The following is a 17,728-nucleotide window of genomic DNA, read 5'->3' as shown; positions in this document are numbered from 1 at the left end:
ACAACTTAATGTAAATAGGATTTTCCAATTTAGGGGCAAAAATAGCATAGACAACATGGGGGGAAAAAGGAGATAGAGAGGTTTGGGGGCATTTTCACGTTCTAGGAGACAGGAGAAAGAGAAGAAAGTAGGAAAGAGGAGAAGCTGAGACAGGAAAATGGAGGAAGGAAAGAAGAGAATTTAAGACTAGCTTTGGTCTGGATCCTAAATTTTTTTTTTTTTTTGCGGTATGCGGGCCTCTCACTGTTGTGGCCTCCCCCGTTGCGGAGCACAGGCTCCGGACGCGCAGGCTCCGGACGCGCAGGCTCAGCGGCCATGGATCACGGGCCCAGCCGCTCCGCGGCATATGGGATCCTCCCAGACCGGGGCACGAACCCGTATCCCCTGCATCGGCAGGCGGACTCTCAACCACTTGCGCCACCAGGGAGGCCCCTAAATTTTTTGAAACTTCAAGTTAACCCACAATGTCACTGTTAAGCAAAGTATACACACACACACACACACACATACACACACAGAGTGAATCTGCATTAGACACAAAGATAATCCCTGAAATTCTCAAAGCACAAATAACAAAAGGCAGGAAAACCATCAAAGCATTGAGTGCTTTCATAAGTCACTTCAGTTAGTGTTTTTCCTAGTCAGCTAATCGCATAAAACTGAGGCACATCTCCTGAGTTCTAAGGTGATATAAGTAGACAAGAAAAATTACAGCTTACCTCTTTTAGAGTATTGGGGTTGACAGGAAACCCTTTGCCCCCAGAGAGGCTGGAGTATTTCTTTTCCAAATTACAAAGATTTTCCTTTTCCTGAAGGAACACAAAATCTATTAAACTGAGTCAACCTTGTATTTCCCTGATGACTAACGACTGAGTATTCTTTCATGGGACTTATTGACTTTTCACATAACTTCTCTTGTGAAGTGTTTCAATTCCAGTCTTTGTCTGTTTTTTAAAAATTTATTTATTGGTTGTTTATCTACTATTTTTGAGTTTGTAGGAGTTTTTAATATATTCTGGATACAAGCCTTCTGTCATTTCCTCTTTAAGAAATCTTTGCTTTCTCCAAGGCCATGAAGGTGTACTTGCACACCTGTATTTTCTAGAAAATTTTTCACCTTAATTTTTATGTTTAGGTCAGATTATTATTATTTAGACAGATTATTAATCTGTCTCAAATTAATTTATATGCATGGTGTGAGGATGAATGGTATTGAGATTCATTTTTTTCCATGTTTACCTAGTTGATCCAGCACCACATGCTGGACTTTCCTTTCCCTACTGGATTGTCTTAGAACCTTTGTCAAGAATCAATAGACAGTATATGTGTGGGTCTATTTCTGGACTCTGTTCCATTCCTTTGATCTATATGTCTATTTGTATGCCAGTACCACACCCTCTTAAATACTATGGCATTATAGTAAAACTTGAAGTCAAATAGTATAAATCCTCCAACTTTATTATTCTTATTCAAAGTTGTTTCAGCTCTTCTATGCCCTTTACATTTTCATATAGAGTCGATTCTCATTATCTGCAGTAGCTGTGTCCTATAATGTTGCCATGAACAGTGAACTAGGGAATATTGAACCATTGGGTTTCTGGTCACAATATTTTCATCAACTGATTACTGCATAACTTTGTTTTATGTGTGTCTCTTTTTAAAGACATCTTATTTAATATACAATGTTGATACATTAACATTAAATTCACAGCCAACAGCACCATAATTCATGCCTGAAAGCTGATTATCTAACACATGTATTTTCACCATAAGGCACATCACAGCCTTCCTGCCGTTAGGAACACCAGACAATACTTCAGCACTTGTAAGCCACTTTAAACAGCAAAATCACCAAAAAGCATAAAAATGTGAAAACATGGTACTAAACGGTCCACAGAAAGGACACTTGTTTACAGTAAGAGAACTGAAACAAGAAGGCAGAGAAGTGCCTTGTTCAATCTCAGCTGGGAACATGCATGTCCATTGAGTGACTCAAAATTTTCACTGCTCTGTGCCTGTCCATCAATGACTGCATGACAAGTATTAATTTTAGGGTTACAAATGAATTTTAGTGAGCAGATGGATTCACAAATACAGACTCCATGAATAATGAAGATCAACTGCAAATTTTATCATCAACTTGTCAATTTCTACAAAAAAATCTGTTGGGATTTTTATTGGGCCTTTGCCAGGAAGACCCACACGCAAATAATTGGAGTTCAAAACACCAGAGCAACTGAGCCAAAATGTTTGAGAGCAGTAAAAAGAGCAGAATATGTTTTACCTATTTGATGAAAAATATGATGTTTTTTAAAAGAAGAAAATCAGAAAACATACAGATTTTTCATAGTTTGGATTTTAACACTGTGGAAAAAGCATGGATAAAATGTCTTTGTTTATTTTCTGCATTATAGTTAATCATTCAGAGCATCAGCTCATTAATGTGGAGGATTAAATAAAAATGTATATAGAAGATTCTTCCTCAAATTATAATTCACTATTCTTTATTAAAAGGTACTTACTTTGATGGAAGCAACTTTCCCTGAGTTGGAACCTGTGTTTTACTGCAACCAGTGCTGAAAAGGAAATACTTACTCTCTGTAACATCACTATTAAGTTATTCTTTTCTTTCACAAAATGATCTTGTTCTCTCTGAGCCTGCTGGACAATGTGATTAGCTTGCTTTTTCAATGCAGAAATTTTTTCCTGGAGGAAAAAAAAAACAAAACGACCATAGAGATGTACATTAGACATTCAAGGGTTTTCCAGTCTGTCCTGGGAAAGGGAGAAAAAGTGTTATAACCTGAAGCACAGTGACCACATTTCATTGATGGTAGGTAGGTAGTGATTATTACCCAGAGACAATGAGCAGTTTCTTTGAACTGACAAGCTCAAGGCTTTTCTTTACCTAAGGCCAAGTGATTCAAAATCTATTTCAAGAACCTGGAAGTCAACAGGAAATCTTGTGTTAGAATATAAATGAATTCTTGGCATCATTTTGGGAGATGCCTCATGAGAAAAAACAATGGAATTTCTTATTTAAACCGAAAGCTTAAGAAGTCACCTTCTCCATCATCCTCTCCCTCAACTTTATCAGTTTAGTACAGAGCACAGGGGTGTGATTCTAAATTCTGGAACGAGAGCTGAATTCTGGACTGGACATCCGGAGGCAGTCAGGGCTGGAGGGAGGCGGTCATCTGCATAGAATTCCACGAGGCTGCTTCTAGTAGTAGTAAACTATCAGCCATCTTTGAGAACTACTGGGCAATGGGAACAGAGGAATTCTAAAAGAGACTGTTCGTAGAATTATTCTAAATCCACTTACTATGATTGCAAAAGCAAGTAATTTAAAACAAATATCTAGATTTCTGATTTTCTCTACCTTGGTTTTCACATTTATATTCATAAATGTATCTACAGCATCAAGCAACAATGACTATAACAAGTCTCAGTTTATCTAGTTGGGGGCACCATTTGGCATGTAAATGGAAGGCTCCATAATCTGCCAAATGTGACACGTGCTTAAACACACAAAGATATTCAGCTATAACAGATATACAGACGGATGGACACACGCTATAGCTATATTAATAATCATTATTGTCACATAGCAAGGGGTATATTTTGACTTTTCACATTGAACAACACCTGGCAAAAGTACCTTTCTAGCAACAATGTTCCGTTGATATTCAGCCACTTCACGCAGGAGCTGCTGGGTCAGGTTCTCCTTTTCCTCATCTAGACGGCTCTCACGCTCAAGCTGCTGGAATTCCAGGTCTTCAAAGTGTTTGCTCTCCACATCCAACAGGTCAGCATCCTTTGGAGAAAAGGGAATGAAAACAAGACACACCAGAATAGCTGCAGCGTTCTTAATGTGAAGAAAAAATTATTAAAAGCAAAAAGACCAAAATATCTTTCCAGTTACAACACGGACCAGGGTTAGAACATGATAATCCTCTCTCTGGAGTTAAACCCCAGAGCAGTAACTTTAGGATGAAATTAAAAGGGACTGGGGTAGGGGTGGGAGGGCAGCATCTCTTTCACCATTGGTTTTATTTATTTATTTATTTATTATTTTTTTACTGCTTTTCTTTTCTTTCTTTTTTTAAATTTTTATTCACCATTGGTTTTAGAATGCTCTGTGGTTGTAGGAATTCTTGCTTTAAATCTACCAGGTGGCTTTAAAATGGATCATGAAATATAAAAATAATTCAATAAATAACCTAAACATTATCTGCAGACCAAAGGTGTGACATAATCTCTTGAGAAAAATTCCTGTTTTCCACAAATTTTCAAATGAAATGAGACTTCAGTATAAAGATTAAATTCAATATTCCAAAGTTGTTGACTATAAAAAAAAAAAGATTCAAAAGTTGGCATACACGAGCTTCCCTGGTGGCGCAGTGGTTGAGAGTCTGCCTGCTGATGCAGGGGACACGGGTTCGTGCCCCGGTCCGGGAGGATCCCACATGTCGTGGTGCGGCTGGTCCCGTGAGCTGTGGCCACTGAGCCTGCGTGTCCGGAGCCTGTGCTCCGCAACGGGAGAGGCCACAACAGTGAGAGGCCCGCGTACCACAAAAAAAAAAAAAAAAAAAAAAAAAGTTGGCATACATAACAGATCAGAGGTCTCTAAGAGGAATATATGTACCCCAAATGGCATACCACACAAGGCACTGGGATGTGAGGAAGGAATATTAGAGCTTCTTTATATTTTTTTTAGTTTTTCCTCCTTTTACAAATTCTCAATAAATGTTCTCTAATGTACTTTCAAGTAGAGGAGTATATGTACATTATTTTAAAAGAATATATATATTTTGAGCATGTATGCAATACATATAATATATACATTTATAATATAATGTGACCTATATGTATGTATATGTAGGCACGCATGCTCAAATAATTTTAATGAAGGGAGAAGTCACCAAAAACATTTGAAGATTGGAGTTCTTAAACTGGGCTTCTGTGAATCCCTTAAAATTGTTTACAAACCTTTTTATTAGAAACAGTAGAAACCCCAGCATTCATCAAGCACAAAGAATGACTCGAAAGGTTAAGATTATTCTAGGAATAATCTTTAGGACATTTAAGAACAAACAGAAATCACAGAAGTCAGATAGTCTAGAAGAGGCATTCTCCAACCGATGAGATGTCTGAAGACAGGAGTGAATCTGTATCTGAGCAGAGACTGCTGCATGTTGTATGAGTTGTTCTCCCATCTACTTAAAAAACAAAAAAACAAAACCACACACACACACAAAAACCCACCTTATTTTGGGAGCCTTTGACAGAACTGTAAATGTGGTATGTATAGAAGATTTTTTTTAAAATATAATTTATAAATAATTAATGACCAAAAAAGAAAAAGGCAGCTAGGCTACATGGCTCATAGCGCTCCATGGGTAAAAGTGCCAGGGCATTTTTTTCAATCGACACATTAAAAAGAGTTGGATAAATAAATATATGATAAATTAGATCTATATCAGTATTTAAACACACCACCCCTTCCCCTGGTTTTTATATAAGTGATAAACTTATATATGTCTTCTAATCAAATGGAATATTTTTCTATCTTCAGGAATGAGTTTATTTTGGGGATGATTCACGGAAGAACTATGCGCTACCATGAAATTACAACCAACACTATAGCAACAAGATTATTATGTCAACACAGACAGTGTATTCTCAAAGCCTAAGAACAGGAAAAACAATTTGAAAAACATATTCAGCATTTCTTAAAGCTTCTTTATATTTTAATTGGCCAAATGTAAAGTGGTCTTGGTTTCAAGTAACTGGGTGACATTTCAAGTTCATCAGACATTTCATGCTTATAACTTCACAGGAATTAATGAATGTGGACCAAATCTAGTCACTGTTAAAGGAACTGAGGCATAACACTAGTGTTATGTCTTGAAACAAAATATCTGTAGTCTTAAAACATCAGTGATATGTTTATTCATACAGGCCTCCATACTCAAGTTTTTAAGGTTTTTCAATTACACTTTGTTTGCAGCTAAAGCTTATTGAGACAAAAATTTTAATAGGCTTTTTTTTTTTTTTTAGTTTATAAAGAATCTTCATTCAAAGTGGGCATATGGCTCACAATATACACACTATGCTAGTCAGTTGCTTACTCCACATCTGGTTAATGTGCAACATATGCTATTTTAACCACATGAAGGTCACAGAGCCATTAATTTATTTGTAGTAAATATTTAAACCACTACATGAAAATAATAACACACTAGGCAGGAAAGTTGAAAATTAAAGCTTAGCTCAGCACTCAGATTCCTCTGGTGTAATCATCTGATCAAGTTATCTAAACCATTAAAACGTGTATATAAACTTACACTGAGAAAGAAAAACAACTTGGGAGGGGAAAAAACTTTTACAAGATTTTAGATAAGAATAAGAATTCAAGAGATGGAATTTGGGGGCAGGAATAGTTTAATTGAGCACAGAATAATATATACAGGAAGCTCAAAGTCAAGTGTATGGCTAGTTGAGTGAAAATTTTAACTAAACTTCTCCACTAAAAGTACATGACAAATCTCTACTGGCTGGCAAGTTCAAAGGCCAGGCGTGAAAGGAAATAAGACAGCTGTGCTAAAGAAAATTCAAGGGAATTCCTTTTTTCCTTCCAATAACTTTTGAGAATGTATATGGCAGAAGTTTACATGTACAACTTTATGTTTTCTTTGCCTAGTAGAGGAACAGAAAGAAGAGACTAGACGTGGAATGGCCAGGAGAGATTACAGAAATAATCTTATGACAGCTCAAGGTCAATTTTGAAAGCAAATTTAAATGGAGCTCAGGGTTTGTTACTATTTCTCCATCTTATGTGCTACAGTCAAACACTTTTTTGCATACTTTTGGAATTTGGAAAAAGACAATGGAAATCATGTAGTACATTCTTCTCATTTTATACATGAGGATATTGAGGCCCACAGAGATTGAATGACTTGTCCAAGATTAAAGGATAAACTCATAGTAGAGCTAGTGAGAAAAAAAAAAAAGGCTCCTAATTGTAGATATTACTGAACAGAATTGTTTAAAAATCAGAGACTGAAATCAACCTTTCAGCTGAGTAAATACCAAAACACAACAATACTATCCTAGCCAGTCCTCTCCAGCAGATGAAAGGCTCAATTTTCTTCAGGGTTTTTTTCTCACACTACTTGTATCCCAGGAAACAGTTCGATCGGTGAGCCCGTTATCAACTACATTAAACCATGGGCCATGAAATCAACATCGGATGAAAACTGTATTCTGCTTTAAAGCAATGATTTAGGGGTCAGAAGCCCAGTCGTAAATCCAGAGTGCTGCATGCACAAAATCATTCTACAATTTCGGCTTAAGTATTTGAGACAGCATACAGTTTGAGAAAATGATTTTCTTCCTATTCATTTATTTTCTATTTTGTCTGACTTGCTGCCTAATGAAGTTACTTGTAATAAAATCAGCTTTATTGAATCTAGCTTAAATGCCTTGGGGAAAGCTTTGTAATGAAGTGCTATTCTGGAGTGTTCTAAGTCTGAAGGGAAATGAGTTGTGATAAGACAGGAAGTTCCAGTATGAATGGACTTCTCATGAAATAAGTGAACTTTTTACTGATTAAGCCAAAGGACTGGTGGAGAGTTATTTTGGTCATCATCCTTCCCTGGAAAACAGAATTAATTAGTAGTTCTTTTCATATCAGGTGAACAGAAGCTAGCACGAACCAGTTTTCTCTCCTAAGGAAAGGGGTTTTATGATAAGAATTTTGCACTCTGCTTGGAAAGGAAGAGGAAGGAGTCTTTGCCTTCAGTTAGTGGAATAGGCTGTCTGTATCATTTCCCTTCCTCATTTGTAGTCAAAATCCTTGGGACATATACAAATTTATGAGTTATCCTATAGAATCTAACAGATTAAGCAAATTAAGTAATTTGTAACTACTTAATTACAAAATTCCAATTGTAATTCCAATTGTAATTACTTAATTACAAAATTACAAAATAAGTAATTATTCATATCATGCTGACTCCAGGTTATTAAGAGAATCTATCAGTTTTTATTTGAAGCAATATTTATGAAGAATAGAAACAATAACTGGATAACTAAAGGAAGGGAAGAACAAAATATATAACCATGCTTCTGACTCTACATAAAGCATTATGGTGACTGTGTAAAATCTTTAGCAATAAGGAAAGTTGAAAAACAGTAAACAAATATAAAAAAATCAGTTTCCCAATCTCTTTTGTGAACTGGCATAAACACAAAAAAATTACAAGCTAAAATAATTTTACAAATACTATTCTTTTTCCAATCATTTTTTATCGTAAGGCTTTCAGAGCCTTGGGACACTGAGGGACAGGAAGTTTTATCTTCTTATAGCAAATTAAGCTGTACACAATAAAATGAGTAAAGGGGAAGAGACAGTTTTTGATCCAACATTGTAAAAAATTAAAAATATTAGAACCGTTACACTGTAGTTTCACCTGTCTGTACTGGGTATTCTTTATTCAACCTGTACAATACATTGAAAAGTTTCAACTGTAATTTTTCATAACCTAGTGATACTCAGAGATATCAAACATATTTGTATTCAAGGTCATCTTAAACATTTTCAGGGGTGTGCTATCTTAACTGACTTTTTCCCAGTTGCCCAAGAAGGTACAGACTTAGCAATATGAATAAAAGTAGTCTTCTTTCCTACTCATGTGGAATCATAAGTTGCTATTGACTTAGGACTAATTACTATTAGGCTCCTTTAGAGGTCCAAGACTGTTAATGACTGCCTCTCCATAGTCACAGTCTATTTGGGCTGCTGTTTAGAGCAAATAACGCAGCTGTCAAGCAGCTATGAAATATCAAGTGGCCTTGCTAGTGTCTGCAAAACTATCCACCTAGGAAGATAAATATCGAGGTCGTTTCAACACTGCCAACATTAAAGATCGAAGAATAATCTGATAAAGTTCAACTAGAAGATCTATGCTTCACGAAGTTTTTAAAAATATGAAGCTTGTATGAGAAAATGTTGAATGCCCTGCATCTTAGGTCTTGTTTGTTGTGATCGTGCTAATGAGTTCAAGGTCACTAAGAAGAAGAAAGGAAAAGAAAAACAAAATGATGAGTGGTGGTGGGGAGCAAATCAGAGAATAGAAAAATTTGTGGACAGGAGTATAAAATCGAGAGGAGGAAAAAAAAGAAACATTCGAGGGCAAACAGGACTCAAGATGCAGCAGAGAACAGAATGCAGGGAAAGACTTCAGCTGATTTAAACGCTACAGTCTTGTTGGTTACATGTCAGTAATAGCTCTCTTTTGTTACAGAAAAGGACTTGGGAAATGTTTTTGCATTATTAATGAGGCAAAGGATTCCAACAAGGAATTTTTCAACTGATTAGCATGGAATATATACAGTCAGCATGCATATTTCTATTTAAAACGTATCTAATGACCAGAATTTCTGCAAATTTATGCTATGTGAAGGAGGAAGTCATAGGTAAGTGGAACTTAATTGAAAAAAACAAAAACAAAAAAAAACAACTAGCACATTCCTGTTTGCTACTGACCCTCTTCAGTTGTTGTTGCAACTGTTCCCTCATGGACTCAGGACAATTGTCCAGCTGGGTCTTCTGCTCGGAGTAAAGCTCCTGAAGCCTCTCTAGTTTTTCCCTTTCAGCATCAAGCTTTACCTTCTCCTGAAGTTCAGAAATCAGAAAATAGAAGAATAGAAATTACCTTCACACCCCCAGCAGTCGTTAGTGAACATTTCCCAAGGATAACACAAACAAGCAAACACACACAAACTCCAGACATCCTATGAATGTAGAAACATATCTTGTTAGTGACTAGGATAAGGGGTTATAAGTGGAAGTAAGGACCAGGGGCCCCGTTTCTACATTCTCCAAACCCAGTCCACTCCATCGGGTATTGGCAACGACCCCTGTCCGTCCTTCCTCCCTTCCTTCCTGCCACCACGTTACAAAAGCAGGGGAAGCAACGGTCATATTGGTCAATGGTCAACAAAGAACAGAAGAAATGCCAACCGAATTCCTAAGATAGCCCTGCAAAGAGTCACTCGGCAGGGAACCAGACAGAGGATAGCAGGCATTTACCTCAAGCACCGTCAGAGTCCAGTTTGCTGAAGGCAGGTGTTAAGCAAGCTTTGGCAATTATTGAAATTTTGTTCTCAGGTTAGAGGCACATTAGGTACACAAGTTGATACCCTGGTCACGTGGAACAGTTCTAGCTCTTTGGCAAACTTCAGAGTTTAAGCAATTAGAAAATCTGCTGCCCGGGAGAGTGTCTAATTCAGACACTGAGAGAGCTAGTAAAAATGCAAGACTGACAAAGCAGCAAGAGGAAGGCATGTTAGACAGCTCAGATGCACCAAAGGTGTGACATGTACTGTGGAGATAAGGACTTTCCTACAATGAGTGGCATAAAAAATAATTGAAACATGGACCATGGAAAAAAAGAAAGGGTCAGAGAATAGAAGAAAGGAGAAGATAACACTAAATCCCTCCCAAGTCACACACTCCAAAGTGACCCTGGATATTCTCCAGGGTATAACAGGCAAGTATTATAATACAGTATCACACGGTCTTCCAAGGCCGCCTCTCAAACTGAGAAACAAAACTTCAATGTGTTTAGTGCCAGTTTTCCCATCTTATGTTCCCTTTACAATACTCTGAACCCTTGAAGTAAATTTCAGACCTAATTCTCTCCTTGTGTAACACTCTCAACCTAAACTAAAGCACTTCAGTGGAATGGAAGCACCACCACCCTTTGACCCCTTCAATAAGCAAAATCTTTGCCATCACCTGACTTTCTAATGTTCACTATTGATTTGGTAGAAATAAAACTGGCTTCTAAGCATATCACAGAAAAAATTTTTTCAAGGATGAAGATTTGAAGTAGCCCTATAAATTTATACTACTCTCATTTCTTCATCCAAATGGTCATGATGTCCTGTGTAAACATATACATAGATTCTTTATAAAAGATGTTCGAGTTTAAGTCTAAAACTATATGACATCAATACCTACACAAGTACACTTGAATCTCCACTTTTGGCTTACATTTTAAAATGTCAAGGGCATTTTAGAAATGTATATTTTGATTTAGAAGCACTTTTTCTTTCTCAAAATGATTACATCTAGAAGTGAGAAAACTGAGAATCCTACTCCATATATCAACCTAAAAATGATTCCACAACTTAGAAGTTAGCAGACGATAACGAAAGTTTCCTAAAAGGGAATTCTCTGGCGGTCCAGCGGTTACAGCTTGGCGCTTTCACTGCCAAAGGCCCAGGTTCAATCCCTGGTCAGGGAATTAGGATCCCACAAGCTATGTGGCCGAACAAAAAAAAAGAAAGAAAGAAAGTTTCCTCAGTCTTCACTGTGAAGTGTGCTCACTGTGCACAGCTGCTGTGTAGGAGTGAGAAAAAGTGATGGCATCATTCACAGAATAAAGGATTCTCAAGTGTTACCTCACAGTAAAATTGAATATACTAGTGCCAGTTAGATTTAATCTTTAGCTTCAAAATTAATCATTTTTTTCCCTTAATAAAACCAACAATACAGAACACCTGTTGTCTTTGGCTAAGAAAATGTGTTATTTCCCTTGTGTGAAGATCTAAGAGTGCCCTATTACACAGCAAAAGAATTTTGTCCACAAAGAGGTCTATTTCTAGGTGTTGTATCACCAGAATTTGCAGCCATTCTAGTTTCAAACAGAAAGCTAAATAAATAAGAAAACTATTCATTCCAATCAAATAGCAAAGATGCAAAGCCTTAAAATTTAAAATAATATTTTATAAAAAACACTGATACGATACTTAATAATATGGAAAGGCACTGGCCTAAAACACAGGTCTCAACTCCGAAGCAATAACCAAACTATTCCTCTGATGCTCTCAATTTTTAAATTGCTAATAATAAGCACAAATAAACAACTAATAAAAAGTACCTTATGTTTACATAGTGCCTTCCTTCTGAGGTGCTCAAAACGTTTTGCAATCCCATACAAGGGGGCAGTTAGAACCATTATGCAAGCAGACACCATCAGGACCTTCTGCAGCTTCTCTGTGGTTTATCCGTAATTCTGTGACCACTACCTGGGTCTCAGAGTGACAGCTCAGTGAGGCCGAAGCTAGGGCAAAGGAAGTGAGGGGAAGGATGAAAGAGGGACTAGTGGCAGATGGGCCCGGCCATACACCACAGGGGGCCACAGACGTGATATCACTCCTACAAGAGCCAAAGGTAGATAACCTCTGAGCCAGAAAGAAATTAATATACCTCTCTTCTATTTACTGTCCAGGAAGTTTTCAAAGAAAACTAATTAGAGCTGAAAGTATCACCTTCTACAGGGAAGGTAAAATAGTTGGACAAATTAGATGACATTCCAGCGTTCAGGGATTCTAGCTTTCTACATGTAAAATATGAACACTGGGTGTTATTCTCTTCCCCCCAGATTTAAATTAGTTAAAGTCACCTATTCTAACTACTATAGGCACAGCAATATTTTCCAAACATCAAATTGGGAGAGAGCACACATTTTTTTCTTAGGATTCATAAATTTGGTTTCAGGAAATAAATGAATGAAAATGCATTTTTAATATATTTAACAAATTTAACTTTGTGGAAAGAATAACATTATAAGGAATCGGAACACTCCAGGAAGATCCAGATGTAAAGGGTGTATTTATAACAAAGACCAGAACATGACTTCCCTAGAAACACAGACACCTCCATCATTCTCAAATTGACTTGTCCTCTCTTGATGGGCCAGCAAAAATCCAGTTGGGTCACAAGTTCATTGTAAGATTCTGCCTATTTTGCATATTTGAGACTGATGTTCCTGGGAATTCCCTGGTGGTCCAGTGGTTAGGACTCTGCACTTTCACTGCTGAGGAGGGTTCAATCCCTGGTCGGGGAACTAAGATCCCACAAACTATGCAGCGTGGCCAAAAAAAGAAAAGACTGATGTTCCTAAAGTGTATATAGCGCCAAAGGTAAATTTTTCACCAGCAAATGAAAGTAAAAAGCAGTATATAAAATTGGGCCTACATCTATTTCCATGGTGAGTTGTTCATTCATTCAATCAATAAATATTTATAAGGGGAATAGAGACAGAGAAACGAGGTAACTTGATCACTGTCCTCATGAAGTGGTTCTTAGACCTGACCACGTTAGAATAAACTGGGTGAGCTTTTACATATAGTATTTCCCAGGCCTTCACTTAGAAACCTAGGGGGTATAAGGCTAGGGAACAAGTTTTTTAAAAATCTCTCCAGGTGTTCTCATATGCAGTCAGAATCACTGATTTAGCCACCCAGAATAATGTGAGAGGCAAAGGCAAAATTAATTACAATTTGATTTTTGTCATGAAGACATAGGACATTAATACAAAATCTACCCAAACTTGAAGACATTTGGCCTTAGCACCTTTCCTTCATAGTATAAAAGTCCTCTCTTACAGGTAACACCTCAAATGTAAAATTTTTACTATTAGATTAAATGCCTCAAGTAAACCAAAAGAAAAAAAGAACTGTGAGATTCCAATATCCAATATGCTTTCAGAGAGGAATGATGCATTTCACTTTCAGAGGTAGAACGACTCGCTTCTAATCATACAAATGATCAGGAGTGGGTATAAATTTACCCTAAATAATCTGAACATGTACACAAGAATTGCCAATAATCTTGAATAAACTTAATAATCTAAGGCTTTCTCAGGACCACTTATTTTGCCAGATCCGTGATTAAAAGACAATAATAAATTTTCTCTAAGTTGTATTCTCGAAGGAAGGAACTGAAATTTAACTTGCTGGCTCTAATTGAATTCCAATACTACAAAGAAAATTTTTGAATACCTATAAAAAAATAATTTTACCACATTTAACTAATATTTGGTAAGCAGATGGTTCAAGGTTACCCTGAAAAGATGCCTACTTCATTAGTTTATAGGGTTGCCAGATAAAATAGAGGATACACAGTTAAACGTGAATTTAAGATGAACAACAAATGATTTTTTAAATGTAAGTATGTCTTAAATAATGCATGGGACATAATTACACCAAAAAATTATTCTCTTTATTTGAAATTTAAATTTAACCAAGCATCCTATATATTTTTTTTCCTAATTTGGCAGCCTTATTAGCTTGATAAAGGTTTTCTTAAAAATTAAGATTCATCTTTCTAATTTCCAAACTGTTCAGCATAGACTCCAGCACCCTCTAGGTACTCAGGCCATGTTTATTGAAACACTGGGTCAAGTTTGGAATTGATGCAATGATATGTTAAGATTCATAGTACCTAAGCCATCATTTTTAAGGGTAGCCCATCCAAAGTCCTCTCCATACACCCTGAGAGGCCCCCTCCTTCCAGTTCCTGAGCCCTGCGGGGTGGTTAGAGAGGCAGGCATCCTCAGAGGTTCAACATTAGGCAATTGTTTTAGACCCAGAATCACTTATCTGAAATTCTAAAGGCCAGATGTGTTCTAGATTTCAGAATATTCTGCATTTGATAGAGGTAACACAGTTCATATAGCATATACTGTATGGCATTTCCACTGAGGTCTGGGGCAAAACCGTGTAATCAAACATGTTTCTATTTCTGCAGCTACTTATGAATATTCATATTGAGCGTGAATATCAGTCCAAGTCAGGTTTTGAAACCAACTAAGTTTTGGTGCCAACCTTATAAAAAGTTTTTTTCCTCTACAAAACTTTTCAGAATTGCAGAGGAAAGATTACAGACCTGTGTCCCCAGATGGTTATTGCTGAAAACCCATTCTCTGCCTGCCTCTAAAGAGGCACATTTTTATGTTACTTTCCTAAGCTTTTTTTTACCATTGGCTTTGACATCTTAATTGCACAGTTGATGGATGTTTAGTGTAGAAAACATTGGAAAATCAGAACACTAAGGATTTACATAATCAAACAACCACCATAAAAAAAAAATCACACTAATCTGGAACCCTGTTGATTTAATCCCCGAATCCTATGATATATTTCCACTTCCTCTAACCAGGGAGCTAACTTTGAAATGTAAGAAAGAGGCACGGGAAGGGCTGGGTCCCTTCTGAACACTGCCTGTGACTTGGCAAAGACTGCACTCAAGAGGCATTAACACTTTGCTGAGGAATTCTGGGCAGGCTCTCTGTCTTCCCCTGGCTCTGAAGGAAAGATGGGGAGGAAGTAACAGGTACTCTGGCAAGATAATAATGGAGAATACAGTTTAACCACTTAAGACACAAAGCTATATGCTTATTACAGAAAAATAGTCAACTAATTCAAGATTTCACCCAGGAACGTGTTGCATGGCGTAGAGTGATTTAAACTTCAGCTCACACCTCTAAGTGTGTTTAGCTATAAAAGTGTGCAGACCAGTATAGCTACAAAATATCACAACCTATCTGTGTGAGGACAGATCCTTAAACAGAAGGATGGTTTGAGCTTTGTGATCACCATCTAGATGATGGAAAGACTCTTCAACAATACTAGGTAAGCAGAGCCTTTCCTTAACCATTTAATTTAATTTCAGTACAGCTAACTTTTCATTGTCATATGCTAAGGAGCAGAAATGAGACAGATAATCCAAAAATAGAGAAACTGAAAAACTATTTTTAGTTCTGAATTTTTTATGTAGTCAGAAACAGACAAAGACAGAAGGAAAATGTACATAAACAAATGCAGGAACACTTTCATACTTTTCAGCAGTTGCCCCAAGTCAGGCTTTGCCTTGGAGAGGGGAAGTGCAGGGGGAGGGAAGTCGCTTCCAGCTTTTGCCCAAACTGAGCTTCATGGTTCTGGTGGCTTCCCCACCCCCAGTCATCAAGCCCACCAACCTAAAACAATCTACCAGCACAGAGGTTAACAAGTCTCTCTCCTTTCTCTTGCCCTAAGAAAACACTATGGATTATCGCTTACTGCGTCAAATAAACATCCCCTCTGGGTTTATGTTCAAGTCTGATACTTCTATTTGTTTAGGGTTTATAAGTTCATAGAGACTCTATTTGTGATGTGGCTACCGTCTGAGAACACAACAGGCAGGTGGCATTTAGCTCAGAGCCGCATGGAAACAGGGGCACTGATGTTCCGGACAGTGGTCCCCGTAAGGACAGTGAAAGGTCAGCCCAGGGAGCCACTGCAAAAATGTTCAACAAATACACAATTAAATACACTGTCTATATTTTACGTTGTATATGTAATTATGTCTATAGTTTATATTTTATATGGTAGCATACAATAAATAGTGGTCACCTATGAAATACATTAATTTATACTAAATATGTAAAATAGAATGATAGCTCCCAAATCAGCTAAAAGAAACAATGCTAAAGACTGGTCTTGAGAGCCAAGGAAACAATGTCATTAATTTCACACCAGGATTTGAACTCTGAGGTGTTACTGAGCTTTCTTCCTATGGCTCCAGGCCTTGTCTCCAAAAAATGAGGGCCAGGCTTACAGGATGTGCTATTGACATCTGAATTGGAGCTTCCCCAACAGGGATATCTTTTAAGGTTTTGGTTTTCTCATTCCACAGTTTATATCTGACAGCAGCAACAGGTGTATGGAAAAGGAAATGAGATCCAAAAGGGCAAAGGCCATTTCCTTCTTCTCTCTTACGCTCTGGCTCTACGGGCAGCGTGATTACAAGCCCCTGGCATGAGCATTTGGACAGACCACCCCAGCTGTCCTGAAACTTGGCTGCACGTAGCTCTCAGGCAGGTGTTTGGCTCAATGTTTCTGTTCAGACCCAGCCAGGACTCACTGTTAGCAGGAGATCCAAGTACAATATTCCCGAAGAACACTGGGCGGTATTCTGGCACCTGTTATGAGCTGGATAAACAGTGGATAACAGTGCCTGCCTCTATTTCACAGGCTAGAGAGGGAAATAAATATCTAACAAGCCCAAAACAAATATAAATTATAAAATCTTATTTGTAAAAGGACTGAAAGAACAACAGAATGAATATAATCTGAGCTGGAAAGGGCTAGTAGGGTTTTTCTGAAAAACTAACACTGAACTTAAGTGCTGAAAGACAGGCAACCAACAAGGCATGGAATATAGGAAAGGGAATTCCAGGCAGGGAATGCTGGTCTGCCAGGGACCTTGGCAGGGGTGGAGGGTGGGATGGATCTTTAAACAAACAGAAGGAAGGCCACCATGAAAGTGGTGTGAAGAGGGGAGAAAGGTGATAGAAAGGGTCAGGATAGGTAAGGAGTTTAGATTTATATAAAATGCAGGAGAACACAAACCAGAGTGATATGACCTAATTTAAATTTTAAAAGAAAAATCACTCTGGTTACTGTGAAGCAAACAGACTGAAGGGAAGTAAATGGAAATGGAACTCAAAAGGAAATTTTGATGATTTAGAAGAGAATGCTATGAGAGGAGATGCAGAGAAGTTAAAGTAATTGAAAAATAGCTTTGTAATCAATTAGAAGTGGGGGTGATAGAGAAAGCAGTATCAAGATCTACTTTCAGGTTTCTGTGTGGACATATAGGTGGATAGAGATGCCATGTCTTGATGGGAAAACTAGAGGAAGAACAGGATCAGAGGCAGGGGAAGTGTATGGAAGGCCAGGGGAAGGATGAGATCAAGAGTTCGGTTACATCGTGTTCAGCTGGAAATACCTGAGAAATATCTCAGTGGAGATATCAGGTAGGCTACAGGATATGAGTCAGAAGTACAGAGTAGGGTTGTGGGCTAAAGACATACATTTGGCAGTCACC

The 17,728-nt window shown here is 37.5% G+C and overlaps 1 protein-coding gene across 20 annotated transcripts in view; it reads right to left on the bottom strand.

Moving 5' to 3' along the window:
* Positions 1–17,728, bottom strand: part of PHLDB2 (pleckstrin homology like domain family B member 2) — a 130,638-nt gene that overhangs the window by 31,542 nt on the left and 81,368 nt on the right. For 16 of the 20 annotated variants that reach the window (XM_060098920.1, XM_060098922.1, XM_060098909.1 and 13 more), the window contains 4 exons: positions 9,554–9,682; positions 3,662–3,817; positions 2,596–2,706; positions 720–809 (listed from right to left, as the gene is read on the bottom strand). In XM_060098920.1, coding sequence (XP_059954903.1) covers positions 720–809; positions 2,596–2,706; positions 3,662–3,817; positions 9,554–9,682 — 486 coding nt within the window. The remainder of the gene's footprint in view (positions 1–719; positions 810–2,595; positions 2,707–3,661; positions 3,818–9,553; positions 9,683–17,728) is intronic. The other 4 variants (XM_060098924.1, XM_060098925.1, XM_060098913.1 and 1 more) reach the window with 1 other exon arrangement.

Source organism: Mesoplodon densirostris, chromosome 5, assembly GCF_025265405.1.
Source record: "Mesoplodon densirostris isolate mMesDen1 chromosome 5, mMesDen1 primary haplotype, whole genome shotgun sequence".
NCBI classification, from domain to species: domain Eukaryota; kingdom Metazoa; phylum Chordata; class Mammalia; order Artiodactyla; family Ziphiidae; genus Mesoplodon; species Mesoplodon densirostris.
Note: the sequence above shows the minus strand (reverse complement) of the source record. Positions and strands in the feature narration are given on the sequence as shown.